At 39.0% G+C, this 24,892-nt stretch overlaps 1 protein-coding gene across 1 annotated transcript in view; it reads left to right on the forward strand.

Moving 5' to 3' along the window:
• The window catches only part of brca2 (BRCA2 DNA repair associated), a 117,470-nt gene that overhangs the window by 21,790 nt on the left and 70,788 nt on the right, over positions 1–24,892 (forward strand). The window contains 21 exon segments of the mRNA XM_034168830.1: positions 3,546–3,752; positions 5,190–5,250; positions 5,541–5,596; positions 5,702–5,730; positions 5,837–5,948; positions 6,041–6,096; positions 6,693–6,777; positions 6,939–7,580; positions 10,118–13,684; positions 13,803–13,901; positions 13,983–14,052; positions 14,133–14,584; positions 14,676–14,866; positions 18,540–18,727; positions 18,859–19,029; positions 19,255–19,627; positions 19,715–19,870; positions 19,954–20,101; positions 20,169–20,281; positions 23,445–23,643; positions 23,742–23,908. Coding sequence (XP_034024721.1) covers positions 3,546–3,752; positions 5,190–5,250; positions 5,541–5,596; positions 5,702–5,730; positions 5,837–5,948; positions 6,041–6,096; positions 6,693–6,777; positions 6,939–7,580; positions 10,118–13,684; positions 13,803–13,901; positions 13,983–14,052; positions 14,133–14,584; positions 14,676–14,866; positions 18,540–18,727; positions 18,859–19,029; positions 19,255–19,627; positions 19,715–19,870; positions 19,954–20,101; positions 20,169–20,281; positions 23,445–23,643; positions 23,742–23,908 — 7,142 coding nt within the window.

The raw sequence follows: 24,892 nt of genomic DNA on the forward strand, positions 1-24,892 counted from the left end.
GCCACGGAGCTCTGCGGCTGCGGTCAGCATCCACATCAAATCAGCGAGCGTAGTCTCTGGACCTGTTGCCAGATTTGGCGCAGCTCCACACAGCAGACAGGAGGGCGAAGTGAGTGGCCCGCTGCTGCACTTACCGAGCCCGTAGACTCAGTAAGCGCATCGGAGGCAGTGAGAGCAATCGCTGTGATGCCGACCGGTGCCGCGACCAAGCCCGGGATGTACCTTTCAGCATTGATGGTGCCATCACAGATGTGTAAGCTGCCCATGCTATGGGCACTAACACACCCCCATACCATCACAGATGCTGGCTTTTGAACTTTCCGCTGGAAACAGTCTGGATGGTCTTTTTCCTCTTTTGTCCGGAGGACACGACGTCCATGATTTCCAAAAACAATTTGAAATGTGGACTCATCAGACCACAGCACACTTTTCCACTTTGCGTCTGTCCATTTCAAATGAGCTCGGGCCCAGAGAAGGTGGTGGTGTTTCTGGATGTTGTTTGATGTATGGCTTTAGCTTTGCATGGTAGTTTTAACTTGCACTTGTCAATGTAGCGATGAACTGTGCTAACTGACAGTGGTTTTCTGAAGTGTTCCTGAGCCCACGCAATAAGATCCTTTACACAATGATGTTGGTTTTTAATGCAGTGTCGCCTGAGGATCGAAGGTCACTGACATTCATTGTTTGTTTTCGGCCTTGCCGCTTACGTGTAGAAAGTTCTTCATTACTCTGAATCTTCAGATTATATTATGGACTGTAGATGATGGAATCCCTAAATTCCTTGCAATTTAACATTGAGAAACATTGTTCTTAAACTGTTGGACTATTTTTTCATGCAGATGTTCACAAAGTGGTGATCCTCGCCCCATCTTTGCTTGTGAATGACTGAGCCTTTTTGGGATGCTCCTTTTATACCCAATCATGACACACATCTGTTTCCAATTAACCTGTTCACCTGTGGAATGTTCCAAACAGGTGTTCTTTGAGCATTCATCAACTTTCCCAGTGTTTTGTTGTCACTGTCCCAGCTTTTTTGGAACGTGTTGCAGGCATCCATTTCAAAATGAGCAAATACTCTCACACACTCATCTTCAACCACTTAGTCCAATTAAGGGTCGCGGGGGGCTGGAGCCTATCCCAGCAGTCATAGAGCGTGAGGCCGGGTACACCCAGGACAGGATGCCAGTCTGTCCAATGAGCAAATATTTGCACAAAAACAAAAAAGTCTATCAGTTTGAACATTTAAATATCTTGTCTTTGGATATACGTTGAAGAGGATTTGCAAATCATTGTATTCTGTTTTTATTTACATTTCACACAACATCCCAACTTCATTGGAATTGGGATTATAAAACATAACAATAGATATGTTGTATATCAGAGAAAATGAAAATATATATGTCAGAGTATCAATATAATAATATAATATGTATGGCGTATCAATATATCAGAGAAAATTATATCATCTATACAGTATCAGTATCATTCATATATAATAGATAAACGTTATACATCAGAGAAAAGCATAATATATACGAATCATATATAGAGTATCAACATCATATATATATATATATATATATATATATATATATATATATATATATATAAATCATATTTGGAGTATCAATATAATTCATACATATGTATAAAAGGTTATATATCAGAAAATGATAATATATAAATAACATAGCATATCAGTATACTTCATATCAGGTCAGAGAAAGAGAGTTCCAAGACTGTACAAAGCAGAGAGAGAATAAAATGTAAATGTAAATTGCCAAATTAACACAAGAACATGACATCCCTGCCCCAAACCATATTCACACATGTACAAACTTTCTTGTGAAAGTTTTCCAGCTAAAAGCCCTAAAAGAGGACTGTGTACAGAGCTCTCTGCAGCTTTCAGCACATTATAATACTAGTAACTAATACATTATATTTATATAGTGCTTTACACAGTGCTAAAAGACACTTTACAGAACAGAGAAAATAACAAAGAACAAAGCAACTTTATTATAGAAAGATAAAAAATAAAAATAAATAAGATTATAAAATCAAACCTTCACTTTGCTTTGTGATGGAATCACTATGATGACCGGTCCAAGATGGTGGCCACATTTCTTGCACCTCAGCAACCAATGCGGCATCTACTCTTTATAATTTCTATGAAGTACGACTGCGAAGTGATTTTTTTTTTCCTCGTTTTCTTCTTCTTCTATGGTGACTCATTAGTGCCAAAAAGCATTCGTACTCAGTAGTTCTGGTTGTTTGGTCTAGCTCGAGAGTTTTTACGTAGGATGCTTCTGGCATTATGTACATATATTTGTGGATTTTAATCAAATACTATTGCAGAGGTGTCAGGCTGGTTTTGTCATCATTTCATTGTCCCAACCTCAAAATGTTACTGTATTGTTTGTTCTCTGTTTCTAAGAAGAAAAGAAAAAATATCCGCCCTCCCTGATCACTTTTGTCTGATGTCAAAGATGATAAACTAATGCGTGTCTGTTTTTTATTTATTTATTTATTTATTTTTTTAAACGGGGCCTAAAGTTTTGATCATATTTCCTTGTGAGATGAATAGATATGAGCCAGAGACTGACAATACCTGTATACGTACTTGGTGAGTGTACTGTTTGTGCATCTGTGAAGGGTATGAAAACTAAGATTTGATCAAACATTTGGCCATATTTCTCTGTTATTTTTTCATCAATTTTGAACTGAATTTGTTCATAGAATTTTGCTCCCAAAGTGCACTAGAATGCTTCCCAGAGCATGTACAATTTCAAAAAATTGCATGACCAAGGTTCGCTTCCCACAAATACGTATCTTCATCAAAAAGTTCAGGGTTTCTTTTTTTCTCTCTCCTCCAGACCTCACTTTCATCACTGCATATTGCTTTGCAATCTCAGTGTTTTGTACCAAATCATGATTGCAGTCATCTGTTGACATCACCTGTTTGAAATAAAATGTTTGTTTTACATCATTACTTGCCCTAAATTCAGAGTTGGCCACAACCAACATGAAATATCTTTATACTGTCTGCAGTGAAACATAAGTAAACATACATTTCAGGATCACTGTTGGAGGTTTTATTTTGCATTTTCCCTATTGTCCCAAATTTCTGATTTGGGATTGCATGTCATTTAAGCAGTAATATGGAGTATACAAGTTTCCTGACTCTGACATGGTACATTCGTAGGAGCTGATCTTACTTTAAAAAAGTAAGAGAAATCTGTTTCTGAAGATGACCTTTCATGAGGCCCAGTGTCCTGAAGCCATTCCCTGTCAGAGCATGAAGCTGATGGAGACGGTGCTGCTGGCGCACCTCTTCTGCCATGTGCCTTTGGATTAGGTCCCTCTATTTGTCACCCTGTTCCATTCCAGTCACCACCCCAGTGTGGTTGGTGGTTAAGGCAATATGTGGCACTTGTGCATGTTCCCAAACCTTATCTGACTTAAATCTAAAGTTTTCCTGTGTTTCGGAGTTTGTGCACTTAGTACTGCTGTGTAAGCATAATCCATTTCTTGTTTCCTGAATTTAGAACTGGGACCACTGGACCCCAACTGGTTTGATGTGCTGACAGCTCAGGGATGCACAAATGGGGAAACTTTCTTTGATCAAGATGGAAATTTTAAAACAATCCCTGAAAAGCCTGCAGCAGAGAGCCAACTGTTCTCAACACCAAAAGTTTTCAGACACTATAGAGTTGTGTCACCTGAGAATGACCAGTCCTTCACCATTCCACAAGGTAACATAAGGTTTTGCTTTTGTATTTATACCAGTTTTTCATTTGTAGCATATTATATTTATTCGCTATACAAGCAAACATGGCTGTGTGCATAGGGCATGTTGTATTTGCACACAGTTGTAACCTGAAGATGATGGACTACATATAATTGTACTCAAAAGTTTACATACCCTGGCAGATTTTTTTTTTCCGCCCCACTTTTCAGAAAATAGGAACAACACAAACTTTTTTTCACATATGGTTAGTGGTTGGGTGAAGCCATTTATTGTCAAACAACTGTGTTTACTCTTTTTAAATCAGAATGACAACACACGCCACCCAAATGACCCTGATCAAAAGTTGACATACCCCTGTTCTTAATACCGTGTTAACATCGACAGCTTGGAGTCTTTTGTGGTAGTTGTGGACGAGGCTCTCTGATGGTAAAACTGCCACTGAATACGTCTTGGACTTTCATCAGTTACGATGAAATACGAACAGTATGGCACTCTATGGTAAATCTGCATGGAGTAGACAGTTCTCAAAAACTGTGTGACTGTGCCTTAAGAAGAGTGAGGAAAGACACCAAGACAGCCAGACAACCCAGAAGAATTTATAGGCTTATGTGGCTGTGATTGGAGAAATTGTGCACATTACAAATTTTGCATCACCACTCTTAGCTTCATAGTGGAGTATAGTGGAGAAGGATATTCTTTCACCAAAACAGATCATATCCAGGCTTACATCTCAGATGTACCTTCTGGCAACTTGTAGCTAAACTTTCAGGTCTTCTTTTTAAGAAAATCCTCCTCTGTACCACTTCCATCATGAAGATGGATAACTGGTGATCAGGGTCATTTGGGTTGTTTGTGGTGTTATTATGATTTAAAAAGAGTAAACACAGTTGTTTGACAATAAATGCCTTCACCCAACCACTAACCATATGTGAAAAAATGTTTTGTGTTATCATTCATATTCTCTGAAAAATGGCCATCCATCTTCTCCCGCTTAGTCCAATCAAGGGTCACGGGGGGCTGGAGCCTATCCCAACAGTCATAGGGCGTGAGGTGGGGTACACCCAGGACAGGATGCTAGTCTGTCACAGGGCCACAAACAGACAAACAAACACAGACACACCCACACGCAGACCTAAGGACAATTACTAAAGATTCCAATCTACTTAACCCGCATGTCTTTGGATGTGGGAGGAAACCGGAGCACCCAGAGGAAACCCACGCAAACATGGGGAGAACATGCAAACTCCACACAGAAAGGCCCCGGGAATTGAACCCACGACCTTCTCGCTGTGAGGCAACAGTGCTAACCACTAAGCACCCCTGCCTGCTGCCCGAAAAAAAAAAAAAAATGGCCAAAAAACAAAAATTCTGCCAGGCTACTGTATTTATTCAAATATGCTGGCTGCACAGGGGTATAATATTTATCATCATTACTTTACAGACAAAGAAGTTTTACCACAGACAGCAAGAAGTCCATGTTTGTTTGGGGTATCAGAAGAAGGGTGAGCACCACAATACGTAGCTTACTTTCTATGAGATTGAGAAATAATTTCACAGGTATTAAAAATACATATTTAATTTTAATGTGAGCAATTACAGTGCTCGTCATTTTTCTTTTTGTTGTCTTTTTGTTTGTTGTCTTCTTGTTTTGTTTCATAAGGCTTTCGATAGAGAGCTCTGAAAGAAATGCATGCAACCCCCCCCTTTTAAGCCATTATTGACATTTGAAAAGATACATGTTCTGCATTGTAAATGAAGAATAGTTATTGCTGTCTGTTAATTTGTTTTTCAGGACAAGGATGTTCAAATTATATGGAGGCATTCCGCCTCAAAGTCCAGATGGTTTTGGTGAGCTACAAGTCCAGAGATACACCATTGCTAGTACTTGAAAAGCAAAATCAAATCATAGTTGCTTTCTTTCTTTCATTTGTGCTTTTTCCCCCATGTGTATAGGCCTTTATCATACACTACAAAAGTCTCCAGTAAGTATGAATTATGTATTTTATGTTTATTTTTTTTTAAATGTTTTTCTCTTTTAAGTAATTGACATTAACATTAAACGGAATGTGAATTTCTTTTTTCTTCAAGGTCAGTTTTGCCAAGCATATATCTGAAAGTCTTGGTGCACAGATTCATCCAGATTTATCATGGAGCAGTTCTCTGAATACCCCACCACCAGTGTCATCCACCCTCATTCTGTGTAAGTAAAGGACATTGTCTTGTCTTGATTGTTGTAGAAATATGTACTTGTGAATATGTAAAACATTGGCATCTTGTTTTAAAATTTTACAGCTAAAGCTGATGAGAGTCCCCACCCAGTGAGTCTTTGTGCAGAACAAAATGTTTTTGTGAGTACTCTGCCCAGTTCAAATGTTGTGTGTCTACGCATGTAGAATATTCTCTGGGCCTCCTGTACATGCACCTCAATGAGGAGTTAAGTTACAAAGGTTTGGAACTTTATTCTGAATCACATAAAATGCATACATGTAGTGACGGACAGCATTCAAATGCTGTATAGTTTTACAATCTCACAATGACATGCTGTTTTATTGAGGATTGTCTTGCCACCACGATTATAAATGTTAATGGATTTCTATACAGTGCAGTCTAATAACATTAAATTCTTTAATAAATATATTATGTGCATGTTGAAAAAGAAAAACATTTAGATCTAAGTATTTGAACATGTTTCACTGTGCTGTGAGTTGGAAAATGACAAGGAGTTTAATTTTTGTATCTTTTTACACACGCCACCTTGAGGAATCAAGTGTAATTTTATGAAGCTGTAAATTTAAATGGGCTCAGATTATTGTGGGGACAAAAACAGGAAATCTCTGCACATTGAATTTTCTTTTCTGGTACACGATGTGTAAACAATAGTAGCTTGAACTTGCCATTCATATTCCTCCTGGAACTCCCTGCTCTTCTCTTTTACGTTCTTTAGTTTGTACGAAAGCTTTTCCCTTCACTTTCATCTAGAGTTCCTGTTGTCTCAACAAAAAATGGTTATCTGCCCACCCTTGAGCAAGGTACTGCTTTTCTTATTAATATTTTTCTCTTGTTTCTTATGCAGTAATTCTTAATATGATTAATATAATTGTGCTTTCAGAAAGTCATTTTTGTGTGTGCTGGTATGTATAGTTTTCCAGTTGGATTAATACAAATACAAAAATTGTTGGTGTGTAATCGGCAGATGGAGATCCTGTTGAGAAGCTTCAAAGTTCACCACACCAGCCTGACAGTGTCTGGAGACAGACTGTACCCGCTGCTATTAAGGATAGAGATATTAAAAGCGCAGTGACTAGTGTGCTAGATGGAACTGAAGATGTTCTTTCTATATTCTTCTCCAACACTATTTCATCACTGAGAAAAGTGAAAGCTGACAGAAACAAAAGGAGGCCAAGCATTTTGACGAAAGGAGATAGCTGCAGCTCTACAAACATGATGACTGCAAGCAGTGTGTCACCAAGCGAACAGAACACAATTGATCAGAAACCTAATGGAGTTCCTGCATCTCCACAGTTGAAATGTCCAGAAAAAACTGAAGACATTGAAATCACCCAGTGGTCTCCAATGAATTTATCTGACATTACACACTGTACTGTGAATACAACTTTCCATAATAATTGTCCTGCTAAAGAAGAAGAAGACAAAGTTCCACCAGAACAACTGGGAAATAGCTTTGCGTCTACCCTGCAAGGCAGGCCATCAGTGAAAAACACAGATGTGAAATTTGCTAAGAAGAGGAGAAAATTTGTTTACACTGTTGGCAGTGTGAAGTCTCAAGCAGCTTCTCAGAAAACAGACTTACCACCACGGATTCACGTTTCTGGTAACATTGTTATACTAATTAGAAGAAAAGTCATGTTTGTTTATTTTTTGGTAGCTGGGAAGAACATTACTTTGAAATGAGTGAGCTGGGGCCTTTTCTCCATATGCTACTTAAAAGATCTGGTATCATCTGGGTGATCAAGTATTCACTGATAGTGGTCACACCAAAGTATTTATTCTGGTTCTTCAAACCCAAATAAGGATTTGGTTAGACTGTCTGAGGTGATTGTGCACAACCATTGTCATTGAAACCATGTAGTACAGCAGAAAAATCAAATAGGAGGACAGCATAAAAGCCAACAAGATGTATTTTCTTTTATATATCACCCGAAGAGCTGTTAAACTGCCTTTAACAGTATGATGTTGCCTGGTAGTGTTTTACAGTAACAACAAAGATCTATTAAGATGATCAGTGTCAAACTCCAATATCGGAAAATTATGAAAATGACAGATGTGTTCATTTCAGTTCACTGTCAAAGTCTTTGTCTGCCTCATCATTTAATATTGTGTGTGTGTGTGTGTATGTATGTGTGTGTGTGTGTGTGTATATATATATATAATTTATTTATTTTTTAAAGATGCCACGTGCAAAAAGTTTGAGTGGGCATGAGAGCAAGAGCATGAGTTTAGAAATACGGAATGCTAATAAATGATGCGTTAATTATTCCCTCTAAACTGAAGCAGTAACAAGTTGAGGTATGTTAAAGAACCTAGATGATTGCACAACATTTTCTCCACTTGGAATGCTGTTATCACTGACAACTGAAAATGGTGCAGCTGTGGTTAGGCAGGTTTCTTGGAACTACACCTTATACATCCATTATCTTATACTGTTAAATAAAACTACTCCCAAGTAGGCTTGCCCTTATAAAAACATTGCTGTAACAACCAAGCCAAGAATTGCTTTGAATAACCGGAGAATCTGAGGCTATGCCAAATCATCAACAGTTTAATCCAGCTGACATGTGAATCCATGTACATGGAGAATAGGGCTATTGATCTTCACAAAACTTGATGAGAATGTTCGCTGTAATCTGGGATGAACATTACATACATTATGCTACATTTTAGTATAGATCCACCAAAATGAGGGTAGAGGGGTAATTTTTAAGTGTGTATGTGCGGACAGGTGCATTTTCATGCTTCTCTGTAATGGTTATTGCAGTTTTGTACAGTCCCCTCTGAAAGTATTGGTGCAACAAGGCCAATTCATTTGTTGTTGATGTACACTGAATAGATTTGTGTTCGAGATGATTAATGGGATTACTGTTAAAAATGTCACCTTTTATTTTCTGTACTTTAAATGTAGGTGTATTAAATGACATGGGACGTGGCACCTTTTGTAGCAAAGCGAGGCACCAGTGAACCTCTTTTTTCAGGCATAAAATGGTTATAACGCAAAATAAAGACGGGGCTACACTGACTACATGGTGGTTATTAATACTGACATCAAGTAACAGACGTGGTGCTAATGTCAGGGCTGTGGAGCCTATTTCTTGGCATTAAGCCTGCAGCTGCTGTGTCCACCAAATTTTAGGTTTAGTCTTTTGCACTGATTTTATAGGCTATGACAGCAGTCTGTTTTAATTATTTGAGGAATCTCTCACTTCAGTCTTGCTTCAGGAGGGTAAATGCTGATCATTTGGGTTAAGGTCTAGACTTAGCCAGTTTAGAAACTTTTACTCTTTCCCTGCTGAAGTCCTATGTTGAGTTGGCAGAATGTTTTCATGTTCTTGCTGCATGTTAAAGATCTTGATTAATGTGGAAACAGTTCTCTGTAAATTGGGAGACAAAATGTTCGTGTAAACTTTTGAATTTCTTCTGCCAGCATTAGACACCACATAATTAGTAATGATCAGTGAGCATATACCAAAAGCAGCCATACAAGTCCAGCAAATGTCTCTGCCTATGTTATGTTTCATAGATAAGTTGACGTTTTGAATCATGTCTTTTGTTTCCCTGGACTTTCACCTTTCATCACTTTGCTAGAGGTTAATCAAGCATATTTAGCCATCTAACCTTTGTTTCAAAGGTGTTGAATCTAATCTTTAGTATTTTGGCAAATTCCAATTTAGTTTTCCAGTTCTTACTGCTGATTAATGGTATGCCTCTTGTATTACAGTCTGAGTTTCTGCTCTTCTTCAGATGGCTGGCTGTTCTTCATCGTTTTAAAAATCAATCAAGACAGGACACGCTGATCATAGCAGAGACCTGTTGGTCACCTGTTCCAATATTTTTGCGTCATAGTAGTATTGCTCATCCAAATATATAATTGTACGATACAAAAGTTGCTATGTTTTATGTTGTTTAACATAATTACATGTAAATGCAGGAAAGAAAAACATAGATTTTAAATTGGCTTCTCATGTTCTTCATTAGACCTCAATCCAAAATTGTCATATGTGTACAGCGAATGGACAAATTAATTGGCCTTGAGGAGACTGTTTTTTTTTTTTTTTTTTTTTTTTTTTTTTTTTTTATATAAGTATCCTTACATTACCTGAATTCATCCTTGTTTATAATTGTCCTTTATTTCAGAACCAGAAGTGATTCCCAAGCAGAGTGAGAAGGCCTTGGATGAAGTGGATTGTTACAGTGATGACAAGAAAACCTTAGATATCAACAACAAAATTAAAAAACTTGGAAATTTCACTGAAGAAGGTCCACTACCCTCAGTACAAGATAAAGTCCAGGATGTTGAAATGTCACAGCTTTGCAGAGCTTTTGCACAAGACCTCAGTCAAATGTTAGACACTGGAAAACCGAGTAACGCTGCAGAGCATGAACTTCGAAATGGCTTCTCTCCATTTGCTTGTCTGTCAGCTTTGAAACAAGCAAAGCAAAATTCAAGCCAAATGCTTGCAAACTTTGGCTGTGATTGTAATACAGTTGGTAAGAGAACATCTATTTCTCCTGCTAATCCAAGTAACTTTGTCATTCAAAGCTCAAAAAGTGACAGTGGATTTCAGTCTGCTGTATTAGATAACAGTCACATGTCTGCATCATCAGCACTTTACCCCAGCTCAGAGAAAGGTGTTCAGAGTCACCAGTCAGCAGACTTTAAAATGGACACCCACAGGACTACTCTATTTAAGTTTGTAATTACAGAAAAGGACAATGCTCAATTGGGTGATAGTTTCCAAGGAACTGAAACAAATGCGAAGTTTCCCAACATAGACCAGGAAAAGGAGATGCTGAGCCTTGGAATACAGAGTGACCAGGAAAAGGAAATGCTGAGCCTTGGAGTAAAGAGTGCGGTCAGTGCAGACAGCATATCCGTACAGCTGAATGGCACTGGAGAAGGGCACCCCACCACTGTAAAATGTTTCCCACCCAGTGATCAAATTTGTGACAGTATGCTGCAGAAAACTCCACATTCCTTTCCTTCTGTGGAGGCTTCAGGATTCAGAACGGCTTCCAGTAACTATATAAAGGTTTCCTTGGCAAACCTCAAGAGAGCCAGGCATCTTTTTGAAGAGAATGAAGGTGAAAACCTTTCTGAAGACCAAGTCACCAAATCTATGCATCAGAGCAATGCCAAAATTAGCACTGTTGTTGGATCAGGGAAAAATAAAAACTCAAATCATCCAACATGTTCAGCTAAAAAACCTGAAGACTACTTAACAGCTTCACAAAAAGCTGATGTGACAGAGCTGTGCAGTCTGTTGGAAGAAGCAGACACTCAGTTTGAATTTACACAGTTCAAAGCTACCAAACTAAACCAACGTTGCAAAGGTAATGCCACATCTTCTCAGGAAGCTGACAAAGAAGTTGACCCTGATTTTCTTTCAGGAATAGATTTTGATGACAGCTTCGATTTAGATGCTGAAAAGCACTTTGAAAAAGCAACTGACAAAATGGCCTCTATTTCTCATCATAAATGTAACCATGAACCACTGATTACTTTAAATAAAGCCAGAAGTCCTTCAGAGTCAAATGCAGTCAAAGATGAAAATTCCTCCACTGAAGATGTGCATCTATCTTCTAAGCATAGTCCTGAATGCAGTAGCAGGACTGCATTAAAGGAACCTGTAAATCTTGACAGAGCTGGATATACTACAACAAACAAGCCTGAGAACAAAAATCCCTCAGTGCTTGGTTTGGGATTTAAAACTGCAGGAGGAAACAACTTGAAAGTTTCAAAAGTAGGTCTGAGCAAAGCAGTGGCTTTGTTTGCCGATTTAGAGAATCCCATGACAGTCCCAGAAACTGGTGGCAGCAGTCAGAATCAGAAATCACCAGACCAGCAAAGTCTTGAAAGTGTTACTCATAATGAGCTTCAGCAAAGTGTGGCTAAAGACACTGGTAAAATTTTGTGTAGTAGAGAGGATGAGTGTAATTTCAACGGAAGTAGCTTGGAGAGAGATCCAGTCTGTTTTTGCAACCTGACAGACAAGCATTCCTCATTTTGTACAAATGATGAACTTGCAATGGACCTTTTTGGAATCAATAAAATTGTTTCAAATACCTCTCAAATGGGCTTCCAGACAGCAAGTGGGAAAGGGATTTCCATTTCTGCTAAAGCGATGCAAGAGGCAAATACTTTCTTCAAAGACTCTGACCTTAAGTACAGTGGAGCTGGTATGTCAGGAATACAAAGAGTCGGTGAGAAAAATCTTCTGACATATGCAAATGTTCAGCATATGAAAGTGAACAATTCTGAGGAATCTCTACAGGGATCCATTGTGTGTGAACATGTAGATATTGGATTAGGTACTGCTCATGAAAAACATCAAGATGATGCTGAAGTACCCAGTGTTGCATATAAGCATCCAATGGCTATGACAAATGCATCCTTCTACATAAATCAGTCTTCAACACCAAAGTCTCTTTCTTCATCTCTGTGTACATCAAATATTGGTTCCTCTGTTACTGCTGGAAAGAGCAGTTGTGGATTCAGCACAGCAAGTGGGAAGAAAGTGTATGTGTCAGCTAATGCAATGGCAAAAGCAAAGTCTCTTTTGAATGAAAGTGATATGATTGAGGCCGGTGACAGCCACCTGAAACTAGATGACACTTCAAGAGTAAGTCATCCAATTAGCATAATTCAGGCTTCACCACAGCAAAATGCTGGTTTTCAAACAGCAAGCGGCAAAGGCATTTCAGTTTCATCTGCAGCTCTTCAGAAAGCAAAATCTTTTTTGAGTGAATGGGATGTTGAGGACAAAGACGAAACCCCCCATTCCAGTGTTCTGTATCCCCCACCAAGGAAAAGCGGATTTTTTACAGCCATTGGCAAACCCGTGACATGTTCTGCTGAAGCCATCCAGAAGGCAAAAGCTGTCTTCAGTGACATTACAGCAATTCCAGATATTTCAGACACAAAGGCGAATGTGGAATGTAAAGAGGGACAAAAAGGTCCACCAGAAATACATTGTTCTTTCACAACTGCAGGAGGCACAAAAGTTGAGGTGTCACAGAAAAGCCTACTGAAAGCAAAGCTTCTTTTGAAAGAACCTGCTGATGGAGAAAGTCCTGATTCTACATGTATCGCAAGCCTATACTCCATAACCTCTTTTGGCACCTATAAGTCTGATCTATCAAAAATAGATATTTTGAAAAACACTTCAGATTGTAATTTCCATAAAGCCAATCAGCATGATCTCCCTGGAGTGGGTGTTGCTCCTCAGGAAGTTGTCCCATGCAGTGAGAGACTAGATTCAACTGTTGGAACTGTTGAAACGGTTGGAAGCTCCAGTCAGTGTAATTTTGAAATGGTGAATGACAGATGTGATCCTGATTTGGAGAACATATCCAAAGATTCATTAAAGATCAAGGACTGTACATTTACCACCTTTGGAATAAAATGTTCAATGGTTCACTCTGAAATCAGTCAATGCTGCACTGGCGCACGCAGCTTGCTGAGTACAGAGGAGTCTGCCATTCTAAGCACTCACTCACGTGACCTCAGAGGTTGCATGGATACACAGCAGGAAGCTCTGGATTGTACCAAAGCATTTTTAGAAGATGACGTTCAGATTGGTAAAGGTCTCTCCATGATATTAGAAAATGTGCCATTGCAAGATAAAGCAAAGGCCAGCAAGAGCTCTAACAAGACACAAAGGGGAGCAGGAAAACGTTCTGTGGAGGATGCAGATATGAGCAGTAAGTGCATTGTTTTTACTCTAATATTAGTAAAGATGACCAGTATTTATATATGCTAAGCATGTATCCCAATTATGATCATAAAAAAAATACTTGTTGAAAGTTTAAAATGTTGTAGGTCAGCCTCCCCTGAAAAGAAGTTTGATGGAAGATTTTGACAGAGCTGTAGATTGTCCAGTGGGGCCTACTGTCCTCCCTGAAAGAATGTATCCAGATGGTAAATCACTAATATCACCTGAGGACAGTGTATTTCCTCTCAAAATATAAATAACTTGTTAGAATGTTTTTCTTTATTAAGGTATGATGAAAGACAGGAGTGTGTTTCAGTATAGCAACTCACTTCAGCCAATTATGACAACACCACCCACGTAAGCAAACTGTGAAGTGTTGACAGTGATGTGGCAATGCTTTAAGCAACTAGCACAATTATTGTATCTTGTCTTCACAGGGATGTAAAAAACTCTATAGATAGCCAGTGGCAGATGAGAACACCACACTTCACCCCAGGAGGAGGTAGATCTTCACATTCCAAGATGACAGTTTTTGTTCCTCCATTTCCAAAAAATAAAAAGAGAGAAGCACACAAAAGTACTGTGCCCAGGGACAGCACAACAGCTACATTTGTTCCTCCATTCAAAAAAGTGAGAACTATTCTCCATGAAAGATATTCATCAAAGCCAGAAGAGCCTGCTCAAGCAAACACTTTTGTTCCAGTAACCTCAAAAACACTAAGTAGGACAGAGGTCACTGGTACAATGAGCACAGAAGACATTTGGACATCGTCCTTGGTTGAAACTGGAAGTGATAAACATCTGAATAGTCTGAACCTTCTTGTGGACTGTGGAGTAGATGTTCTGACTACAGAAACACCAGAAGTGGAGGACAAACCTGAAGGCCAGGGTAATGTTTTATAAATGATGTCAACATAACCTCCTACAATTATACCATATAACAATAAATTAAAAAAAATGTATTGGTGGTCTCATTCCAGATTTGGTACAGAACCTTCAGAACATAGACCTGGCAAGAGATATGCAAGAAATGAGAATAAGGAAAAAGAAACGGCAGACCATTCGACCTGTACCAGGGAGTGTTTTTCTAACTAAAATGTCAGGAGCATCAAGAATTTCATTGAAACTTGCAGTGAATGGACAAAACCCCAGCAAATGCACTCCAAAAGAGGTAAAGTCTGGCTATAGAGGAAATTTTCAAAAATGGATTATTATTATTAAGTATGTTTTCTTTGTTGTGCGTATATTCTTGTGAACTCAATAATGGCAGACCACTTTTATTTGTGTGGCCAATAAATTAAAGATAGCTTTGTCATTTCAACTGTGTACAAGTACACCATAAGATGAAATTGTGTTTCTCCAGGACCAAGATTCTGTTTAAAGAATAAAAGGGAGTATTTAAGGTGCATCTGGCAGATAGATTAAGGTTAAGGTGCTGCTATAACAGCAGCAATGCAAGCAGCTGACTAAAAGTATCAGTTTTTCCTCTTTCTTTTTTAATGCCAGAATTTTATTTTACAGTGATGCAGTTTATTTGTGAGAATGGAAACAAAGCACACCTGAGCTATGTGAAGATTTTTGTTTGTTTGTTTTAAAGTGCACATGGTTTACACTTATGCCATTATTGCACAAAGCATATGGTCAGTCTGCATTCAGTAGTCTGAAAACTTGGGAAGAAAATATTGCACAGTTTGGTTGTGCAGGCCCAAATGCTTCAGTACCTTGTACCAGATGGTGGGGAGAAGAGTGAGTGTGAGGAGTGTGTGGAGTCATTTACAATATGCTGTGCTCTCCTGGTGCAGCATGTGTGGTAAACGTCCATGGTAGTTGCGAGAGAGGCGCTTGTGACCTTTTCAGCCATCCTTCCTACCCTTTGAAGGGTAGGAAGGATGGCTGAACGTTACAGTTCCCGAACCAGCTGTTTAGGTTACTCTCCATAGCCCCTATATAGAAGGTAGTGAAGATGGAGGGGTGAGAGATTGACCTTTTTAGCCTGTGTAGGACATATTGGTGCTGCTGGGGTGTCTTCATGGTGGAGCAGATGTTAATGGATCAGATAGTATCCTCTGCCAGAGGAGCACCAAGGAGTTTGGTGCTCTTCACAATCTCTACAGAGGAGAGGTGTATGTTCAGTGGCTGGTGGCCGTTTCTGATATTTATGAAGTGGCCCGCCATCTCCTTTGTTTTGGTTCATCTCATACACCAGTCAGTCAGTCGTCCCACCTACTCTCTATATATCCTGACTCACTTGTCAGTGTTGAGTCAGACTACTGTTGTGTCCTATCATCTGTCAATTTGAAGATGCAGTTTGTACTGTGGGATGCAGTATAGTCATGAGTCAGCAGGTTGAATCTCATTGGACTGAACACACAGCCCTGAGGGGCTCCAGTGTAGTGTGATGGGTGCTGGACATATGATTTTCAATCTGGACTGCTTGTTCACCCAGTCAGGGAGTCCAGGATACAGTTGCAGGGGTAAGTGTTCAGGTCATATGGGCTTAGATTTCTTATCAATTGCTGAGACATTACTGTATTGAACACCAAGCTGAAGTCTATGAACACTGTGTGGACATAGGTGGTGTTTCTGTCCACACGGTTGAGAACCAGGTGTAGGGTGGTAAAGTTAGCATCATCCCTTGAGCAGTTGGAGCGATATGCGTACTCCAGAGGGCCCAATGAAGGGAGTAGCAAGGCTTTGATGTGCCTTCTGATAAGCCTCTCCAAGAATTTTATGATGGGTATGGGTTAGTAAGGTAACATTGCAGTTGAGCTGTGCTCTGTACGGCCTGGCCTGCCCGGCTCTGGTTTGGAACACATTTGAGCCGCACATTGCTATCAGAGTTTACATAAGTGTGCTTTTTGTGTCATGGTGATTTGTTTTTAATGTGATAACTGCGTTAATTTTGATTCAGTTTGATAAACGTTGCTCTGTGCTCACACAGCCTGTTTAAAACGATAGGTTATAGGTCATACTTACTGAGAGAATACTTACACTAAGTAACAACTTATGGTGTTGAATTAATTCTGTTTGGTGTGTCAGTTTTAGTACAGTACTACAACCCCTGGCAGTAATTATGGAATCACCGGCCTCGGAGGATGTTCATTCAGTTGTTTAATTTTGTAGAAAAAAAGCAGATCACAGACATGACACAAAACTAAAGTAATTTCAAATGGCAACTTTCTGGCTTTAAGAAACACTATAAGAAATCCTGAAAAAAAATTGCGGCAGTCCGTAATGGTTACTTTTTTAGACCAAGCAGAGGGGAAAAAATATGGACTCACTCAACTAAATTTTCATCCCCAAAACTAACACCTGCATCAAATCAGATCTGCTCATTAGTCTGCATCTAAAAAGGAGTGATCACACCTTCGAGAGCTGTTGCACCAAGTGGACTGACATGAATCATGGCTCCAACACGAGAGATGTCAATTGAAACAAAGGAGAGGATTATCAAACTCTTAAAAGAGGGTAAATCATCACGCAATGTTGCAAAAGATGTTGGTTGTTCACAGTCAGCTGTGTCTAAACTCTGCACCAAATACAAACAACATGGGAAGGTTGTTAAAGGCAAACATACTGGTAGACCAAGGAAGACATCAAATGCACAACAAAACAAATGAGGAACGAATGGGAGGAAACTGGAGTCAACGTCTGTGACCGAACTGTAAGAAACTGCCTAAAGGAAATGGGATTTACATACAGAAAAGCTAAATGAATGATGCAGGTGTTAGTTTTGGGGATGAAAATTTAGTTGAGTGAGTCCATATTTTTTTCCCTCTGCTTGGTCTAAAAAAGTAACCGTTACTGACTGCCACAATTTTTTTTTTCCTGATTTCTTATAGTGTTTCTTAAAGCCAGAAAGTTGCCATTTGAAATGACTTTAGTTTTGTGTCATGTCTGTGATCTGCTTTTTTTCTACAAAATTAAACAACTTGATGAACATCCTCCGAGGCCGGTGATTCCATAATTTTTGCCAGGGGTTGTAGAAGACTGATTGTTGTAGGATCCCAAGATGTTAGTTCCCCTCTTGAGGCACCTGAGGCTCTCACAGTGAAGGTATTTTAAAGGTTTTGAAGCAAATGGGCCACAAGTTTTTCAGTAACTTGGTCCCTACTCCACTCGTGATCACTCAGCATATGTCACAATGCTTTTGACCACTGTTGCTGCAGTGATGAATGTATTTATCCAGAAAGGGTTATAAATAAGATTATTATTGTTTATAACAACTTTTAAAAAAACTTAAGTTTTAAAAAAAAAACAACTTGTAAACTCAAATTGATTTTGCTCCCTTTTTGTGCGTTCCATGATTTTGATAAAAGCTCACTGATACTATTCATACTGCAATTTAAGACAATTCTTTCTTTCTTTTTTTAAATATTCCATAAAACATTGGAGACCTTGTTTTCATTCAGGAACACAGACAAAAGCTCGTTACTTTCATTACTCAAGTTATTTTTAGAAAGAAAAAACAAAGTAATGTTTGTCTTTTTTGTTGAGCTGAAAAATAATCCAGTCCAAGGCTTAAATAACCGTATCTGATCCGACCCACGAGACAGGATACAATCAACTTTTTCAGCACTGAGGTGATGCATGTCGGTATGATGGAGCTGCTCAAATTGATCAACCGATTAGATTTTGTGGGAAGTCGGTGTATAAATTTGCATATCAATGAAGAGAGTTTTGCTTCTGAACACTAACTCATTACCAACACATGACAAAACTTAATCTTCTGACAGGTTTGGCACAGTACGATATGTTACAGGCATATACTAACTACAAGTTAAGTGCTGGCAGGACACTAGACAACTAAAGTGTTTATTTTTGTTGTATTTGTTTACATTTAGTTGCATTGTTACGGGGTGCATCAGCATGTGATTGAGATCACCAGCGAGACTGCAGAGTCGTATCGCTTCAGTTTACAGCGTTTTTTTGGACTGGAGGCATTTATAGTTGAAGGTGGTGTTCAGCTTGCTGATGGAGGTTGGCTGATCCCCAGCAATGATGGGACTGCAGGGAAAGAAGAATTCTATAGGTAATACTTACTGAGGGAACACTTACACTGAATAACACACTTGTGATGTTGAATTAATAATGTCTGGTGTGTCAATTTTTGTACAATACTAGAAGACTGATTGGTGTGGTTGTTTTCTTCTCTGTCGACAGGGCACTGTGTGACACACCAGGGGTAGATCCAAAGCTGATCAGTGAAGAGTGGGTGAACAATCACTACCGGTGGATAGTGTGGAAACGGGCCTCCATGGAAAGATCCTTTCCAGAAATAATGGGTAGCCTCTGTCTCACCCCAGAACAAGTTCTCTTACAGCTGAAGTACAGGTTGGGTATTTATTTATTGCCTGCAGTATTTTTTTTAATTACTTGTAACCATTCATTTGTCATCTTGAATAGAAGTTGTACCTACAGTAAAACAAACCGTTTGCTAATTTCACACAGAACAGGAGAAGATATTTAAATGAATTAACCTTTTTTGAGCTAGATTCATGATATTTTTATTTTTACTGAAGTGCTTGTACTGTAAAAGACATTTGACACTTATTTCAGATATGATGTGGAGGTGGACCACAGCCGCAGATCAGCTCTGAGAAAGATCATGGAAAGGGACGACACCGCGGCAAAAACCCTGGTTCTCTGTGTTTGCGGGGTCGTCTCCTGGGGTCATTCACAATCAACTCAGAATGAGAACAACAACAAGGCCGCACAGGGTCCCAGCTCAAAGGCTAAAAATCCCATTGCAGTTGTGTGGATGACAGATGGGTGGTATCCCATTAAAGCCCAGCTAGATGGACCTTTGACAGTGCTACTCCAGACAGGTCGGCTGACTGTTGGTGACAAGTTGATCACTCATGGGGCTCAGTTGATAGGATCGCAAGATGCTTGTTCCCCTCTTGAGGCACCGGACACTCTCATGCTGAAGGTATTTTACAGATTTTGAAGCAAATGGGCAACAAGTTTGGTTAGTAACTTAACTTGGTGATCATTGTCTTTGTTTGTTTTGTTTTAGATTTGTGCCAATAGCAGCAGACCTGTACGATGGGACACTAAGCTGGGGTTTTACAGAGATCCTCGACCATTCTTACTTCCTCTGTCTTCTTTGTACAGCAGTGGTGGGCCAGTAGGCTGTTTGGACATTGTCATACTGAGAAGTTACCCCATACAGGTACGGTCTAATAGAATATACTGTTGCAATTTGCAGCATATGTCACAATGATTTTAAACAGTATGCTTGTCACTTTTTTGTAGTGGATGGAAAAAAAAACAGATGGAGGTATTGTGTTTCGTTCTGCTCGTGCAGAAGAGAGAGAGGAGAGACGTTACAACAGCCACAAACAGAAGGCCATGGAAACCCTTTTTGCCAAGATTCAAGCTGAATTTGAGGATGAAGAAAAAGGTGAGAGTTGTTCTTTTAACATAAGTGTAGTCTGAAATGGAATAAGTTATAACAGTGTGATTGTTAGGTATTAACAAACCTCTTGGTGGAAAGCGGACACTTGGTCTTCAAGATATGGCAAGTCTGCAAGATGGAGAGGAGCTGCATGAAGCAGTGGGAGATGATCCAGCTTACCTAGAGGTGATCACTTAAATACATACACAGACATTTTAGGCAGCCGAGTTAATTACCTCTACCAGCAAATATGGAGGGTGTTATGTTTTCGCCCCTGTTTGTCTGTCTGTCTGTGTTTGTTTGTTTGTTTGTTTGTTTGTTTGTGAACACCCTGGAGCCCACAATTTTTCATATATCGTTATGAAATTTTTACTGAAGATTCATATCCTGATAGGCAAGAACTGATTTCAGTTTTCAAGGTCAAAGATCAAAGTTAGGAAAAGTATTGGAAAAATTCCTATCTTTAAAGTAATCATTATTTTATCTGATACAACTATAAACATGCATTTCGCACCCTTCTTATGAGTGTTTTGTTTTTGATAAGAAATTGATAAAATAAACTAGAAGCACTCAGAGAGTGCAAACCTCTGCCAAGGCCATGGGGTCATTGACGCCATAACATCTACATGCCGTGGAATCATTGAACCTAAAAAAGTCTAACAATGATGTTTGCTCAGTAGTAAAAAAAAGTTTCAGCTGCTGTGACTGGATAGCATGTATCCTTAGCACTTGGCATCAAAGTTTATTGCAACTTGCACCTTTCCCAGAAGCTACTGTCATCTGAGCACTGATATTGATATTGCATGTGCTTATAGACAAAAACAAATAAGAGACAAAATTAAATTTATTATTCAACTAAACTACAAATATATGAATTTTTTAACATTTATGAAACACTTCTCTAAACAAGGCTATAGGGTCACTGACCCTAAAGAGATTCCCTCCTTGGCACAAATTTAAGAAATATTACAATTTGAAAACATGCACCCAAACGTGATGACAGCTGCAACTGCTTAATGCTAACTTTTAACATTGAAAATGCCATAGACATGCTAACACGTTAGCATCGTGATCCGGATCACCACTAAAATTTAATCACTTGTTCCTCTTGTCATTTCCAACCACTCCACAAAATTTCATCAAAATCCGTTCAAAACCTTTTGAGTTATCCTGCTGACAGACAGACAAACAAACGCGACCGAAAACATAACCTCCTTGGGGGAGGTAAAAATATTACAATTTGAAAACAAATGCACCCGAACTTTTTGAGTTATCCTGCTGACAGACAGAGGGCTAACCCTAAACAAAAATAAATTTAAGAAAAATATTACAATTTCAAAACAAATGCACCCGAACGTGATGACAGCTGCAACTGCTTAATGCTAACTTTTAACATTGAAAATGCCATAGACATGCTAACATGTTAGCATCAGGATCCAGATCGTGATCCGGATCACCACTAAAATTTAATCACTTGTTCCTCTTGTCATTTCCAACCACTCCACAAAATTTCATCAAAATTCGTTCAAAACGTTTTGAGTTATCCTGCTGACAGACAGACAAACAGATAAACAAACGCGACTGAAAACATAACCTTGGCGGAGGTAAAAATTATAGAGAACACATCTGATTGGTCAGAAATTATATGACGTTTGTGTGTGGGGTCCAAGCTCTCTCCTTAGTGTATCCTATTGAGTTCTATGTGCAACAGAGCAAGAATGTCAATAAGATGGACTGACAAAAATCTCACCAAGTTCAGATGCGATCAGCAGGATTATCATAGACAGCCTCTGTGTGTCCTAATTGTGGATAACAATGTCTGAAAACAGTGAAGAAATGTAGCGTTTTAAAAGAAGTCCCACTGTTTTCAGCCTTAACCAGAGAACGCCGGCGTTTTGTTCCACAACAGGAAAATTAACTTATTTTAAAGGGCATTTCACACCGAAATCATAACAATTAAGATTTAGGTTTTTAGTGACCATCCGATGATCCACCGGGATTACATTGTGCACTTTAAAGTATACTGCATTCGCAACAGACAGCTAAGAAGCCATCCGAGAACAAAGTACTTGGGTGTTTCTGACAAGTGATGTAGCTACTAGAAGCGTCCCAGCGTGTGCTTAAATGGAATGTAGTACACGGATTAATTCCACAGTTTACATAAGTGTGATGTCGTGTTATGATGACTCGTTTTTAAGCGATAACTGTTCATTTTGATGCATCACGGTAAAAGCTGCGGCTCCAAGAAGGCTGATGTGCACCTGCAGCCATGAATCATAAATGCAGCCTGTCAATAACCATCTCTGATGGAGGATCAGTTTTGTGCACAATTAATTCTGACTGTTGTTATCAATAAAGTCTAAAAAAAAATACATCTGCTTGCTGCCGGAGTAAAAGAGCATCTCATCAGCTGCAAACGCACACATACACACATTCCCGCTCCAAATTCACACTCTCAAAGTTAAAAAAAAAAAAATAGAAATCTTGCCACAAAACACAAAAGGGGTCTGAACCATTTAATGTATATTTGAAATTGGCAGGGGTGGTGACCAAGTGGTTAATGCACTTGGTTTCACTGTAGAAGGTTCCTGGTTCAAACCCCACCCCTGCCATATTCCTCCATGTAATGTGGAGTTGCATCAGGGAGGCCATCCAGCAAAAAGCCTGTGCCAGTTCAACATACAGATCCACCTCAGATTTGCTGTGGTGACCCAGAGTGCAAAGCAACAGAGCAGCTGAAGAGACTTTCTAATGAATAATATCTGAGGTTATATCTTAATCAAGCATGCCCCAATCACTCTCATATTTGAAAGTGAGGTGCAGACTGGCACTCACTATTGCCTGACAAAGTTTGATCTGGATCGGATGTGATCCAGATTGTGGATTTCGTGGACATTTGAATTTAATATTGAAAGGTCCATTTTGTGTACATTTTGCATTATATCTCGGTCAAAAGCTCACTCTCATTTTTCTGTTATGGATTTACCTACACTACCAAAATTGGATGGAGGTTGCAGTTTTGTGCCTGTTTGTCTCTCTTCCAGTTGTCAGTCAGAAACCAAGTGCCAACAAGCAATGACAAATTGTGCATAGCAGAGATAACCAATGTTCCGTGAAAGTTATCTGAAAAAAAAAAATTCAGAAACTGAAAAAGTTGAGGGGGAAAAAAAACCCCAAACCTGACAACACCACAAAAAACTTTGATTTGAGTGCATGAACTAAATACATACTCCTGACATTTGAGCACATCTAATTATAAATAGTTATAAATGTGTTTTGGACTGTGTTTTTGCACATCACCCTACTGTGTCTCATCTTCTCTCATGTGTTGTTTGTTTCTTGACCAAAGGCTAATTTGAGTGAGAAACAGTTGCAGACTTTATGTAGCTACAGGCGCTCACTGGTGGAGAAAAAACAGGGTGATATCCAGGAAAGGTACCGTCGTGCTGTGGAAAATGCAGAGGGCAATGAAGAAGGCTGCCCCAAGCGAGATGTTAGCCCTGTATGGAGACTCTGCGTTGCCGATTCCATGGAGCAACTTGGAAATTGTAATGTCTGGGTTTTTTTTTTTTTTTTTCTGTTTAGCTGTTACAGAAATAAGTTTCAACTAAGAAATGTCTTATCACTGCTTCTCACTGCTTTTTAGTTTACCAGTTGAACCTTTGGCGGCCTTCTCTGGAGCTACAGTCTTTGCTGAGGGAAGGTTGTCGATATAAAGTCTATAACCTCACCACTTCTGATGGAAAGAAACACATTGGTAACACAAGAGTTCAGCTCACTGCAACAAAGAAGACACAGATTCAGGAGAAACAGGTACTATTTATTTGTGTGTGTGTGTGTGTGTGTTAGGGGTGTAACGATACATAAAAATCATGGTTCGATACATATCTCAGTTTTGCATTGCCTCCTGAGGGATTGAAGGTCACGGGCATTTGTTGTTGCTTTTTGCCCTTGCCTACATATAGAAAGTTCTCCAGATTCTCTGAATCTTCTGATATTTTGGACTGTAGATGATGGAATCCCTAAATTCCTTGCAAGTGAATGTTGAGAAACATTGTTCTTAAACTGTTGGACTATTTTTTTACATGCAGTTGTTCACAAAGTGGTGATCCTCACCCCATTTTTGCTTGTGAACGGCTGAGCCTTTTGGGGATGCTCCTTTTATACCCAAGCATGACACTCACCTGTTTCCAATTAGCCTGTTCACTTATGGAATGTTCCAAACAGGTCTTTGAGCATTCATCAACTTTCCCAGTTTTTTGTTGCCACTGTCCCAGCTTTTTCGAAATGTGTTACAGGCATCCATTTCAAAATGAGCAGATATTTGCACACAGTCAGAAAAGTCACATTAAATATCTTGTCTTTGTGGTGTATTCAATTGAATATAGGTTGAAGAGGATTTGCAAATCATTGTATTCTGTTTATATTTACATTTCACACAACATCCCAACTTCATTGGAATTTGGGTTGTATGCATTTTGACCCAAAATGCATAGAACACTGCCATATACTGGATGGGAGTGTGAATAGTGACCAACGATCACACGGTTGCTTTGTGCTGAATCAGACTTATCAGAATTTTCAGTTTTGCAAATGCCTCTTTTTTTTTTTTTTTTTTACAAATGAAGAAAAATTACATATTTACAAATACACATTTATTTGTAAAAAACGACACACGTTACAGCAACTTGTCTGTTGGTTGTTACAAATAAATAAACCAACCAACCAGTGATGAGAGGAGGCTCATTTTCCCATAATGCCTTTTGGCATCTGTGTGTTAATGCTCAAACCTTCAGA

Source organism: Thalassophryne amazonica, chromosome 4 (assembly GCF_902500255.1).
Source record: "Thalassophryne amazonica chromosome 4, fThaAma1.1, whole genome shotgun sequence".
Lineage (NCBI taxonomy): Eukaryota > Metazoa > Chordata > Actinopteri > Batrachoidiformes > Batrachoididae > Thalassophryne > Thalassophryne amazonica.